The sequence below is a fragment of the Symphalangus syndactylus genome, chromosome 3 (assembly GCF_028878055.3).
Source record: "Symphalangus syndactylus isolate Jambi chromosome 3, NHGRI_mSymSyn1-v2.1_pri, whole genome shotgun sequence".
In the NCBI taxonomy this organism is placed as follows: domain Eukaryota; kingdom Metazoa; phylum Chordata; class Mammalia; order Primates; family Hylobatidae; genus Symphalangus; species Symphalangus syndactylus.
Genome location: NC_072425.2, coordinates 60,525,017 through 60,538,257, shown reverse-complemented (window position 1 = coordinate 60,538,257; position 13,241 = coordinate 60,525,017). Strand labels below are relative to the sequence as shown.

General features: G+C 38.7%; 1 protein-coding gene across 3 annotated transcripts in view; it reads right to left on the bottom strand.

Moving 5' to 3' along the window:
- Positions 1 to 13,241, bottom strand: part of GKAP1 (G kinase anchoring protein 1) — a 79,576-nt gene that overhangs the window by 63,169 nt on the left and 3,166 nt on the right. For all 3 annotated transcript variants that reach the window (XM_055272125.2, XM_055272126.2, XM_055272127.2), the window contains exons 3-4: positions 7,556 to 7,814; positions 2,725 to 2,868 (exon numbers count right to left, since the gene is read on the bottom strand). In XM_055272125.2, the coding sequence (XP_055128100.1) occupies positions 2,725 to 2,868; positions 7,556 to 7,774 (363 nt within the window). In that variant the 5' untranslated portion in view covers positions 7,775 to 7,814. The remainder of the gene's footprint in view (positions 1 to 2,724; positions 2,869 to 7,555; positions 7,815 to 13,241) is intronic.

The window sequence follows — 13,241 nt, the reverse complement described above, 5'->3', positions numbered from 1 at the left end:
TTTTTTGTTTTGTTTTGTTTTTTGAGATGGAGTTTCACTCTTGTTGCCCAGGCTGGAGTGCAATGGCACGATCTTGGCTCACCACAACCTCTGCCTCCTGGGTTCAAGGTATTCTCCTGCCTCAGTCTCCCAAGTACCTGGGATTACAGGCATGCACCATCACGCCTGGCTAATTTTGTATTTCTAGTAGAGACGGGACTTCTCCATGTTGGTCAGGCTAGTCTCAAACTCCCGACCTCAGGTGATCCGCTCACCTAGGCCTCCCAAAGTGCTGGGATTACAGGTGTGAGCCACTGCGCCTGGCCCCATCTCACTTTTAATTCACCCGTCTCCCTTTTAATTTCTCTCAGTCACTTTTTCATTTTAGTGCACTATTTTATCTTACTTTGTTATATAACATTACTATCCCCTTGACTTTTACAAAATGTTCTAGCCTCTTGATTTTTATTAAAGCAAAAAATAGGTGCTATCTAAAATTAACTTCCATTTCCTGCGGCAAATCTTTTTCAAGGTGTGCTTTTACTCCAGACACTAAGTACAATGTTCTTTTCCTTCATGTGGAAGAAACTTTTCTTCCATTGATACGAGATGAACTGGGATCCAGTGTTTGCTCATAAATAGGTGAACTGAGTGCTTTCCTACTGTCCATCTGGTTAGGTGTTTAATTCTAGCTCTCAGATTGTATGCTGAGGCTTAGTTGACGTAAATTTGCATTATCAATATGGTGATTTAGGAATAGGAAACTTTGTTCTTAGCATAATTTCTCTTTTGTGTTTGACATAAGCAGCCAAATAACAGCTAAGTTTTCCATGTTCAGCTTTCTGTCTGGCTCAGCCCTCCATCCCTGAAATTTCTCATACTGTGTCAGGAAGAACATCCCCTATACTGAATGCTTTCCGCCTAGTATATAGTCATTGCCCGATCTCTGTATATGTAGCTACTTTTGAAATCTATTATTACTCTATTAATAATAAAAAAATAGATTCCAAACAGTATATTGTCCATCAGTTGCAAGGCTTGCCCTTATCTCTTCCTCACCTCTCAGTGTAATTATCCCAAGATCTACTCTACTTCCACACATTATTTTCTTCCAAGTGAGTCTCCCACATAAGGTTCCAGGTCTTCCTAAGTGACCCATCAGTAGTATACTCAGCAGAAATTCATCAAAGTTCCTGGGCCTTCAACGGCATCCTTATATAGGATCAGGGCCAAGTCACACTATTTCCTTTTCATCATTACCTGCTCATTTCAGCAGCAATCAGTGGGGGCAGAAGAAAAGGCAATCAGATATCTATGATCAAGTTCCCATGTTGCATGGAATTTATTTTGGTGCAAATTTGAGTAGTTTTCCTTCATTAGTTCTCCAGTGCACTTTAGGCCACTGGGAGAAATTCTCTCCAATGAAGACACTGGTAAATTCTATTACTGGCTAAACAAGTAGATTATCAAAACATTTATACTTGTAAACAAGAATCGGTCATAATGAATATTTTATAAGGAAAAAAAAGAATCAACCCCTAGAAACAGTACAAGATGATTTATCCAGTATACCAGTGCCTGGAACTGCCATTTGAATAGCACTACTGCATGGCTCTACAGTAATAATTGATGCTCATAATGATGAGCCTGAGGCACTGCAAAATCCTAAAGAAAATGTTATAATTAGCATAGTTTATGTTAAGAGAATAACTTAGTATAGTCTATTTATTTTAAAACTAGTAACCCAAGAATGATAGAAATAGCCACTCTACTAGACCTAACATCTGCTAGAATGATACTCATTCTGAATGCATCAAATGATAGTTTGACAGGCAAATAAATAACTCATCACTTACTATACATATAGCATCTCCTAGAGTACATTCCAGGCTTAGTATGTTATTTTCCTGGACTCCACACACAAAAAAGATATGTACTGGTCTTAATGAGTTATCTATTTTATTTGGTTGTTAATGACATTTAATAGAGACATAGAAGAACAAAATATCACATAAACAGGTTAAAGAAACAAACAATGGTAAAGTTTCCCAAAGGATTTCTTTTTTAAGCAAAACTGTCACTGGGTATTATTTGTTTTTTGTTATGAGACAGGGTCTCACTCTGCTGCCCAGGCTGGAGGGCAGTGACAAAATCATGGCTCACTTGCAGCCTCGATCTCCTGAGCTCTGGTGATCTTCCCACCTCAGCCACCTGAGTAGCTGGGACCATAAGTGTGCGCTTCCATGCCCGGCTAATTTTTCCATTGTTTGTAGACAAAGGGTTTTGCTCTGTGGCCCAGGGTGGTCTCAAACTCCTAGGCTCAAGCCATCCACCCGCCTCAGCCTCCCAAATTGCTGGGATTACAGGTGTGAGCCACCACTCCCAGCCTAGTCACTGTGTATTTTTAATAAGAGATTTCTGCCCTACAAATATGATTTTCTTACTTGGAATAATTTAATACTGTTCCCCTACCTTCCCTGTCTCTCCCTGATTTGTAAAAGGCAGATGATTTTTAAAATCACAAAATAACTGCTTCGTATTGCCAAAACTAACATAAACAACAAATGTATCACTTTTGTTTTTGAGTAGATCAAGACCAGAATCTCTTATTAAAAGCAGCAAATATGAATTAATCCAATATAAATTGCTTCTCAGAACAGTGGTGACATGAATTCAGAGGCACTGCCATCTGAAAAATCCATAAATTCAATGAAAAACAAAGCAATTTTATTTACTTAGTTGTACCTGCTCATCTCTTTGTCTCCACTCTTGCCAATTTTCTTCTCGTGAATCCTTCTGTACTGGGTTTGACAATGGGAGATCATGTTGAGCGTTACAAACAGCATGGGAGGATTTCTGGGGAATTTTCTTAAAAGCAAGATTCCTGAGCTATAAAACAAACAAAAAATATATTAAATTCAGTTTACCAATCCTGGGATACTAATGATTTTTTTAATACAAAAATGGTATTTTTATATTTCTACTCCAAACACTTGTTTTGCTAACTCACACAACTAAAGTTATTATTTGTGTTTTCTATAATCTTTGTAGAATGTTAATTTTGCCAGCATTTGAGATGATGTTGGTAGATCTATATATAAAATGATTAAGTGAAAAATGTATTATACTCTATTATACCACCATTTTAATCATTCCTCTTTACTAAAAAGAAGTTTATAGGAGTAGAAAACAGTAGAACAAGTGCGCTTTTAAAATGCAAAACACAGCAGGCTCAGTGGCTCACCCCTGTAATCTTAGCCCATTGGAAGGCTGAAGCAGGTGGACTGCTTCAGCCCAGGAGATTGAGACCAGCCTCAGAAATGTGGCAAAACCCAGTCTTCACAAAAAATACAACAACACAAAAAAACTAGCCAGGTGTAGTGACACACACCTGTGGTCCCAGCTACCCAGGAGGCTGAGGTGGGAGGATCACCTGAGCCCGGGGGGTTGAGGCTGCAGTGAGCAGTGATCACGCCACTGCACTCCAGCCTGGGCGACAGAGTGAGACCCTGTCTCAAAAATAAAAATAAAATAAAATGCAAAACAATACAGTTCAGAAAGCATACACATTCAAAAGTTTAAATAGTGAGAGATCGCCTAAGCAACTCTGACAACTACTTTGCTAGTCCTGAAAAATACAGGGCCTAGTCCACAAAGTAACATAATCAACTAAAACAGTATGGGCCAAGCCACTCCCAATGATAAAAATAATCTGAGACAAAGTAGTTGAAACAAGAGAGAAAAATACTGAGAGGCTGTTATGAACTGAATTTGTTAAATTAAGTTTAGCCAGCAGACTCTGAGCATACTGCCCATGAGCTAGCCCTGTTCTGCAAGGAGCAGTTAAAAAAAAAAAAAAAAAAGTTTAGCCTAAAGCTGCCTCCTTACAAATTTTTTTTTTTTTTTGGCAGAGTCTCGCTCTGTCGCCAGGCTGGAATGCAGTGGCGCAATCTCGCTCACTGTAACCTCCACCTCCCAGGTTCAAGCAATTCTCCTGCCTCAGCCTCCCAAATAGCTGGGATTACAGTCACATGCCACCACGCCCAGCTACTTTTTCTATTTTTAGTAGAGATGGGGTTTCGCCATGTTGGCCAGGCTGGTCTTGAACTCCTGACCTCAGGTGATCCCGCCCACCTCAGCCTCCCAAAAGTGTTGGGATTACAGGCATGAGCCACTGCGCCCGGCCCCCACTGCCTCCTTACATATTTTAAGTTCAACTTGAAAGTTTCTCCATACATAGTGAACTGTAACCTAACAATGTATAAACAAACTATAACCTACTTTTGTACCAATCACCCAGTTTTAGCCAATCACAGGTGGTCAACTGTCAAACCATGTTCAAATAAGGCAAAGGTGGAGCTGTAACCAGTCCAGCTGTTTCTGTACCTCACTTCCGTTTTCTGTCCACAAATACTATCTGACCATCTAACAGCCCAGGAGTATCTCTGAACCTATTCTGGTTCTGGGGGCTGCTGAATTGTGAATCGGTCTTTGCGCATTTGAAGTGTTCAATTTAATTTGTCTTAAGTTTTTAACAAATTGTATCCTCCCTAAAGATACCTTGAAGCCCTAACCTCCAAGTGTCTCTGAATGTGACCTTATTTGGAAATCGAGTCTTTACAGATGTAATCAAGTTAAGATAAAGTCATGCTGAATTAGGTTGGGCCCTAATCCAATATGACTGGTATCCTTATACAAAGAGGCGAAGACACAGATACACAGAGAATGCCACATAACAACACAGGCAGAGATTGGGGTGAGGACACAGAAAGCCAAAGGAATGCCATGGATTGACAGCTGCCACCCAGAAGCTAGAAAAGGCATGGAAAGATTCTACTCAGAGTCTTAGAGAGAGAATAGCCCTGTTGATGTGTGAATTTGAACCTCTACTAGACTCTAGAACTGTGAAAAAATAAATGTCCATTGTTTTAAGCCACCAAGTTTGTGGGTTTTTTTTTTTAAGGCAGCCCTGAGAAACTAATAAAGAGGCTTTCAACTGAGGATCAACAATTTTAACTGGTAATATTAGGTTGGTGCAAAGTAATTGTGGTTTTTACCAAATACATTGTTCTACAAAAGGGAACAAGATAGAAACACCACTGTAAGTAGCTGGTTTCTGATTTGGAAAGGACATTCAGAAGGAGATGCTGCTGAAAATGAAGCACTGGTAGGTCAGCTACTGTTTGCTTTACAGAAAGTAAAGGCTTATAGAACTGCAAATGGCTGAAGTGGAAAGGGTGGATCCTTCACACTCATTCTGTTTTATATTTTCTTATTCTCTAATATAAACTCCATTATTGCCTTATTTTCTGTTTCCCCCAAATCATCTTAATTCCTAAAAGAAAATGGTGGGCAATCAAAAGTTCTGAAAGATCTGACTTCTGAAAGGTTATCATCCAGTGAGGAAAATATCTTTCCCTTAAAGTTACTGTGTGGATAGCATTTTAAAGAACATTTAGAAAGCAATGGAGATGGAAATGTAACAGAAAAAAATAAACTGAAAAGGCTTTTTTCTAAGTCTTGGGACATTACTATGAGAATAAAACACTTTTACTACTTCTTTCATTAAATAATAAAAAGAAAGGTCCTTATATACCCAACTGCTCCTTCTATTAAAACAAAACACATACTAGAGTTGTATTTCAGAATTTCTTTTAAAAACAATGGGCATATTAAATGTTGGTCATATAACTAATGCTAAGGATGTCTAGGAAAAAAGGGCCTTCCATACAGTTTTTACTCTAAAGAAAAGAAATGGGCCAGGTGCAGTGACTTACACCTGTAATCCCAGCACTTTGGGAGGCCGAGGCGGACGGATCACGAGGTCAGGAGTTCCAGACCACCCTGGCCAATATTGTGAAACCCCGTCTCTACTAAAAATATAAAAATTAGCCAGGCGTGGTGGCACGTGCCTGTAGTCCCAGCTACTCAAGAGGCTGAGGCAGAAGAACTGCTTGAACCTGGGAAGCGGAGGTTGTAGTGAGCTGAGATCACAGCACTGCAATCCAGCTCAGGCGACAGAGCAAGACTCCATCTCAGAAAAAAAAAAAAAAAATGACCATCGAATGCATAAAAATGTACATTCAATGTGAGTTACAGAGGGTCAGGAATAGTGTCGCACACCTGTAATCTCAGCACTTTGGGAAGCTGAGGCAGGTGGATTGCTTGAGGCCAGGAGTTTGAGAACAGCCTGGGCAATGTACTGTGACCCTGTCTCTACAAAAAAAAAAAATTAGCTGGGTGTGGTGGTGCTTGCCTGTAGTCCTAGCTACTTGGGAGGCTGAGGCGAGAGGACTGCTTGAACCCAGGAGTTTGAGGCTACAGTGAGCTATATCATGCCACTGAACTCCAGCCTGGACAACAGAGAGAGATTCTGTCTTCTCTTAAAAAAAAAAAAAAAAAAGAGGCCAGCGCGGTGGCTCACACCTATAATCCCAGCACTTTGGGAGGCCAACGTGGGTGGATCACTTGAGCAACATGATGAAACCTGTCTCTATCAAAAATACAAAACATTAGCCTGGCGTAGTGGTGTGTGCCTGTGGTCCCAGTTGCTTGGGAGGCTGAGGTGGGAGGATCACTTGAGCCTGGGAGGCAGAGGTTGTAGTGAGCCGAGATCATACCACTGCATTCCAATCTGGGTAACAAGAGTGAGACCCTGTCTCAAAAAAACAAAAACTAGTCGTATGATTTTTGCCTGTAACAGTAGAAAACAGGAAACAACCCAAATGCTTATCATGAGTTCAATTAAATAAAGTATGAAATAACCACATAATTAAATATGGTAAACTGTGGATTCATTTAAAATAACAGAGATCTGTATTTACTAATATGGAAAACCACTCATGATTAATTTTTTTTAAAAGCTAGTTATAAAACAGTCTATTATATAACCCCAATTTAAGTATTACACGGATATATACGTACATGTATATATTCATATAAATTTATGTATGTGTACAGAAAACACATACCAAAATATTAATTGGTTCTATCTCTGGTCATATCTATAAATGACCTTTGTTTCCTTTTAAGACTTTCCTATTTTAAACTTTATGCAATGAACACACAAACTTCCACAGTCAGAAAAAACGTACTTTAAAAATGTTCAGGCAGGGTGTGGTGGCTCACGCCTGTAATCCCAGCCCTTTGGGAGGCTGAGGCAAGCAGATTGCTTGAGCCCAGGAGTTCAAGACCAGCCTATGCAATATGGCAAAACTCCATCTCTACAAAAAATGCAAAAATTAGCCAGGCATGGCAGTGTGTGCCTGTGGTCCCAGCTACTTGGGAGGCTAAGGTGTGAGGATACCTTGAGCCTAGGAGGTTGAGGCTACAGTGAACTGTGATCATCCCACTGCACTCCAGCCTAGGTGACAGAGTGAGACCCTGTCTCAAAAAGAAAAGATCATTACATTTGATTTTAAATATACACAAATTCACATCCATTCATTGAAGTAACATTTTCAGAGTACCTGTGGAACAGGTACTATGGACACATAGGGGAACAAGATAGTCTCTGTTCTCAGGATGATTACCATCTACTGGGAAAGCAGACAACACAAATAATTGTAAGTGTTACCTCATTTGCTTCACTCTGTTGCTGTTCCTTCTTTTTTCTTCTTTTCTCTCTTTTTTTCTCATTTGTAGTTGACTTGCTTCCTAAAGTTTGAGACTTTCCAGTATTTCGACCTTTACCTTTTCCAGGTTCAGAATCAGAGCCACTGCCACTATCCACTTGTAACAGGGCAAAACGAGAAGCAGTGGTGGGAACAGAACTAAGTACTGCTGAGGCCATCATAAAGATTTTTCTTTTAAAATACTTCTGTCAAGAATAATTTCTGTGGGGAGGCAGAAGAGTAGGCAGATGGGTAAACAAACACAGAGTAAAATCTGTTGTAGATTCTAAAACAACCATATGTAGATAAAATAAATTTCTTCTGACACTGGATTTAGTAAATTTGGATTAATACCCACAGCACTATTAGCAATAACATACTTTTATATTTAAGTAAACAATATAACATTTTACAATAGAAAAATGATATGAGATTTCACAGATATAATGTACTCATTTTTCCATGTATACTTTAAAAATTCATGGTCTTCCTCTCTCAATCATTCTGTAATATATACATACTTATAGAGAACATCCTAAATCAATATGGTTTACAGTGGAAAAGAATATCATTTTTTCATCATACACAAAAAAAAGACCTTTAGTCCAACTACATGTTAACTCCCAACTTCCAATACAAGAAAAAAAGGAGTAAAGACGGAATACCATTGTTATCATATATAAAATACTACCGTAGGTTTGATTCTAGAGACTGTGATTTAGAACTGACTGCAAAAATAAAGAGCTTAAATTCTCTCAACCAAAGGAAACTTTTCAAAATGCCTTCCACATTATGTTTTAGTTCACTAGTTTCCATGCAAGCATAGGTCAGTGTAGCTTCATTCCGTGTGCTGTCAGCTTTTCCACAACCGTTTAGACTTAGAAGGGATCTTAAAAGTCCCCTAGTAGTTCCTAATCCAAATCCTTTAGTTATACAGCTAAGGTAAGTGGAGTTTAAGTTGGTTATGTGACTTCCCTTAGTTCTTTCTGGAAGTCAGCGGCTGAGTCTCCACCTGGACCTAGATTTGTTGAACCTTATTCTGAAAGTCCAAATTAAGAAGCCCTGTAACAACCAGAAGACGAAGTACTCTTCTAATTAAAAAAGACACAGATTGTCTTAACAGAATGGCAACTCAGAAATTTGTATTTTGAAATGTTTCAGTTAAAAACAGAATAAAGTATTCAGTTTGAAAAAATTACGATGAACACTCCAAGTAGCCAGCACAAAGGTTAACAAAATGTTAACTGACTCCTATGCTTCTCTCCAATTGCATTCCCCCACTGCACCAGCCAGAGATAACAAGTATCCTGATTTTTGTATAACTTACTCCTTTGCTTTTCTTTATAGTTTTATTCTATGCCTTGATTCACAGTGATCATATCTGAATGAACTGCTATCATTTCCAAAATATCCCACTGGTTACATATATATTTCTCACTATATCACATTATCACACAGGTCCACCCTATTCATTGTGGGAAAGGGCTATGTAAAGGTGAATACTAAGAAGTAAGGATCATTAAGATCCATTCTGAAAGCTAACCACACACTATCGTTTGTATGTTTTCAGGAGGGAAGAAAAATTAGAAGCATGTATTCAATCTTCCACCTTAAGTAACCAGAAAAATATCTGGAAATATTTCAAGTTTTTAGTATACAATGAAGAAAAATCACAGTAAGAACTGACGTCTGAAGATGCCATCTAGCCGTCATTAAATCGTGGCATTTTTATTACAATCTCGTGTTAAGACAAATTGCTCCTGTGCCTAGAAATATGCAAATCAAGATAAAATATCACAATGTAGAGATGATACCACATTGATAAATTGTGACAGATTTTTGGCTCCAATCTTTTCTACAAGCATGAGAATGAAAGCTTTATAAGTTATTACAAAGGAGAAAATGTTTCAAAATGGAAAAGAAATTCCAGAAATATTATGGAAAAGATGAATTCTGCTTCAACCTCAACATATCTTATTAAAATAACCCTATAGGCCAGGTGCAGTGGCTCACACCTGTAATCCCGGCACTTTGGGAGGCCGAGGTGGGCAGGTCACTGGAGGCCAGGAGTTCGAAACCAGCCTGGGCAACATAGTGAGACCCTGTCTCTACTAAAAATACAAAAAATTAGCCGGGCATAGTGATGCATGCCTGTAATCCCAGCTACTCCAGAGGCTGAGGCATGAGAATCTCTTGAAACCAGGAGGTAGAGGTTGCGGCAAATCAAGGTTGCACCACTGACTCCAGCCTGAGCAACGGAGTCAGACTCTCTCTCAAAAAAAAAATAATAATCCTATATAAAATTTTACTTTCTTGAGCATTCAAGGTATAATTATCCTATATAGCTGTTCAACTATCATTATATTCAATTTTAAATGTTGGGACTATTAATTGCAAGTGGCAGCTGTATTACTGTTCACAAATATTCACTGTTTCTCCCTGAAGGGGAATAATACTATACATCACTTCTCTGTTGAAGGCAGGCATAACCAGGTAACTTACTCTGGCCAGTGAAATATAAACTTTAAAAAGCTTGACAAGTCAGTGTGTGGTTCAACATGTTCTCTTTTCCCTGCTTCTGTGATTGTGGAAGCATATACTGAGATGGAATTTCTATCAGCCAGATCTAGTAAAGTCTGCAACCACAATGAACAAAGCCCCTTTACTAACCTGTGGTGGACATGGTAGCTTGAGCAAGAAAGCAACTTCGCTGCTTTCAGCTGCTGAAATTTTCAGATTGCTACTGAAGCCTTATCAAGACTTATATCTTACACAAAAAAATTTCTTTCCATTCTAGGACTGATAGGAAAACTGTGAATTTCATATATGGATTATTTGCATGCGTTAAATGTTCATAAATGTCTATTCTGAAACATCTCTCCAAGGCTCATAGAAATTTTATTTCTGTAGCATAAGGCAGAGCTATCTTACCAGGGTATCCTTAGATAAAGTTTCCCTTAGGCCTTGGGGCAGCCAGGAAACCCCTGAAAAAGTAAAAGCCTCTGTTCCAGTCACTTCCAGATATAAGAAACCTCATCCAGTGCTCCTCAATGGGTAGCTCCTGCACATGCTGCTCTGCAGTTATGTCAACTATGAGAAGGGAAGTGCTCCAAGTCCTAGTAATCTACCTCATCAGACAACTGCAGAATGCACTGCTACCCATTATCATAGACAGGCCTGTGAAACTGTTGGAAGATTATGTTCGAAGTGCCTGAACAGCAAGGCACACAGTAGAATAAGCAGCAAGTCAAGAATGGGGGAGTCCAAAATCTAGTGAGCAAGGTTTCCTTAAAGCAACAGCCTTAAATCTCTATACTGATTATATTTTTACCCATTTGCCAGTGACATGCATTTTCAGCAGCATCAAATCTAGCTGCAAGGTGACTGCTCAAACAATGCATATGCTTTCTGTCACCCAGAGCTTTGTCATTAAACACTTGAAATTAGAAAGGTCAATTGAATTTGAAATCCTGTCATTCACTTATTTATTCATTTGTTTATTTTTGAGACAGGGTCTCGCTCTGTCGCCCAGGCTGGAATGCAGTAACATGATTATGGCTCACTGCAGCCTCGACTTCCTGGGCTAAAATGATTCTCCCAGATCAGTCTCCTGAGTAGCTGGGACTAAAGGTGTGTGCCACCATGCCTGGCTAATTTTTTGCAGAGACAGGGTTTTGCCATGTTGCCCAGGCTGGTCTTGAACCCCTAGGCTCAAGCAATCCTCCTACCTCAGCCTCCCAAAGTGCTGGGATTACAAGAATGAGCCACCATGCTCGGCTCTACAATGATATTAGTTCTTAAAAAAAAAAAAAAAAAATCTCAAAAAGAAAAAATGGTTATCTATACTCAAGTTGAAAAAGTTAAGCATAATGTAATCAATACAATATTGATTTTTTTGCCCTGTGTCAAAATTTAGAAAGAGCAACTACAGGTCACAATTGACAATGAGACGCCTTTGGCCATTCACATCAGTGATGGACAAGTCAAATGACAGAGAGCAACTATCGAAGAAGAATATGTTGCATACTTTTAAGAGAACATTACCCTCGTTAACTAATTTTTCAGAATTTTGAAAAAGATAGTTATGTTATGCAATCCAGGAATTCCTCTGTAACTTTTTTTTAAAATCTTGCTAAGAAGAAATAAATAGGAAGACTACGAAAACATTAGGCTTTTAAAAGATACTATATTTCAGGTCATGGCTAGGGGTAGTAGTCCTTCAGTCTTGTGTCCTAAACTTCTGCATCTCCACATACAGTCACATCTAAGAGATGTTAGGATAAACAGATTCAAACACAGCTCTTCTCCCTCCCTCTCTATACTTTTTCTCTTTCAAATACACTTGGTCTTTAAAATTTAGATGCTTCTATGCTCAGACATTTATATACACATAATATAATTAAGGCGTACAATGCAAATGAAAATACAATGGACTGCCAATTAAGTTACATACATTAGTCTATGAATATGGTGGCTAATACTGTATATTAAACATTTACATATTATTAAAATACTACACGGATCAGGTTTTTGGTGCAGAAATCTAATGATTATTTTATTTTTATTTTTCCCCTCTTCCCTTTGAGTTCCTTTTAAAAATAATTTCAAGGATATCTTGGCTCAGTGGTGCACACCTGTAATTTCAGCAACTTGGGAGACTGAAGCAGGAGATCACTTAAGTCCAGGAGTTTGGGACCAGCCCAGGCAACATAGCAAAACCCTATCTCATAAAATAAATGATAAAACTAGTTTCAAGGATAATGTATAGTTGAAGGAAGACAAAATAAATTCACAAGATAATTTTAAAAACAGAAATGTTTCAGGGCAAAATGTGAAATAAACACACATTCTCAATATGCAGGCAGTTCACCATAAATAAATATATCTTCTACTATCTTCCATAATGTAATGACTACCACTAGTAAAAACTATTAATTTATACTTAAGATGGCAGCGGGCCAGACATGGTGGTCCATGCCTGTAATCCTGGTACTTTGGAAGGGCTGAGGTGGGCAGATTGCTTGAGCCCAGGAGTTCAAGATCAGCCAGGGAAACATGGCAAAACCCCTTCTCTACAAAATGTACAACAGGCATAGCGGTGCATGACTGTGGTCCCAGCTACTTGGGAGGCTAAGGTGGGAGGATCACCTGAGCCTGGGGGTTGAGGCTGTAGTGAGCAGTGATTGTGCCACTGCACTACACCTTGGGTGACAGCCTGAGACCCTTTGTCAAAAAAGAAAAAGAAAAAAAAAAAGATGGCAGCAGTGTCAAAAATATAACAAAGTCTCTATTTTACATATACTTCATACCCAAAAAGCCAATTATTTGACTTATTAAATGTAATAGCATACGTTAGGGCTTTCACTAGCAACCCTCTTTCTTCAGATTTTGCATGTACTCCAAGAAAAAACAACTTGAAATTTCTTGAACACAAAATTAGTTTACTTGTTCATATCTTTAACTATGCTGTTCTTTTTTGTCTACAATGTCATCTATCTCTTCCACTGAAAACTTCCATTTATTCCTCAAAATCCTGCTCAGGTGCTAGCATATCTATGAAGCGTTCTCTGACCTGTGCCTGAAGTCAAACATTCCCTCCTCTGTAATATTTCCATATTTTAAACTTACTATTATTGAATGGACTCCAAA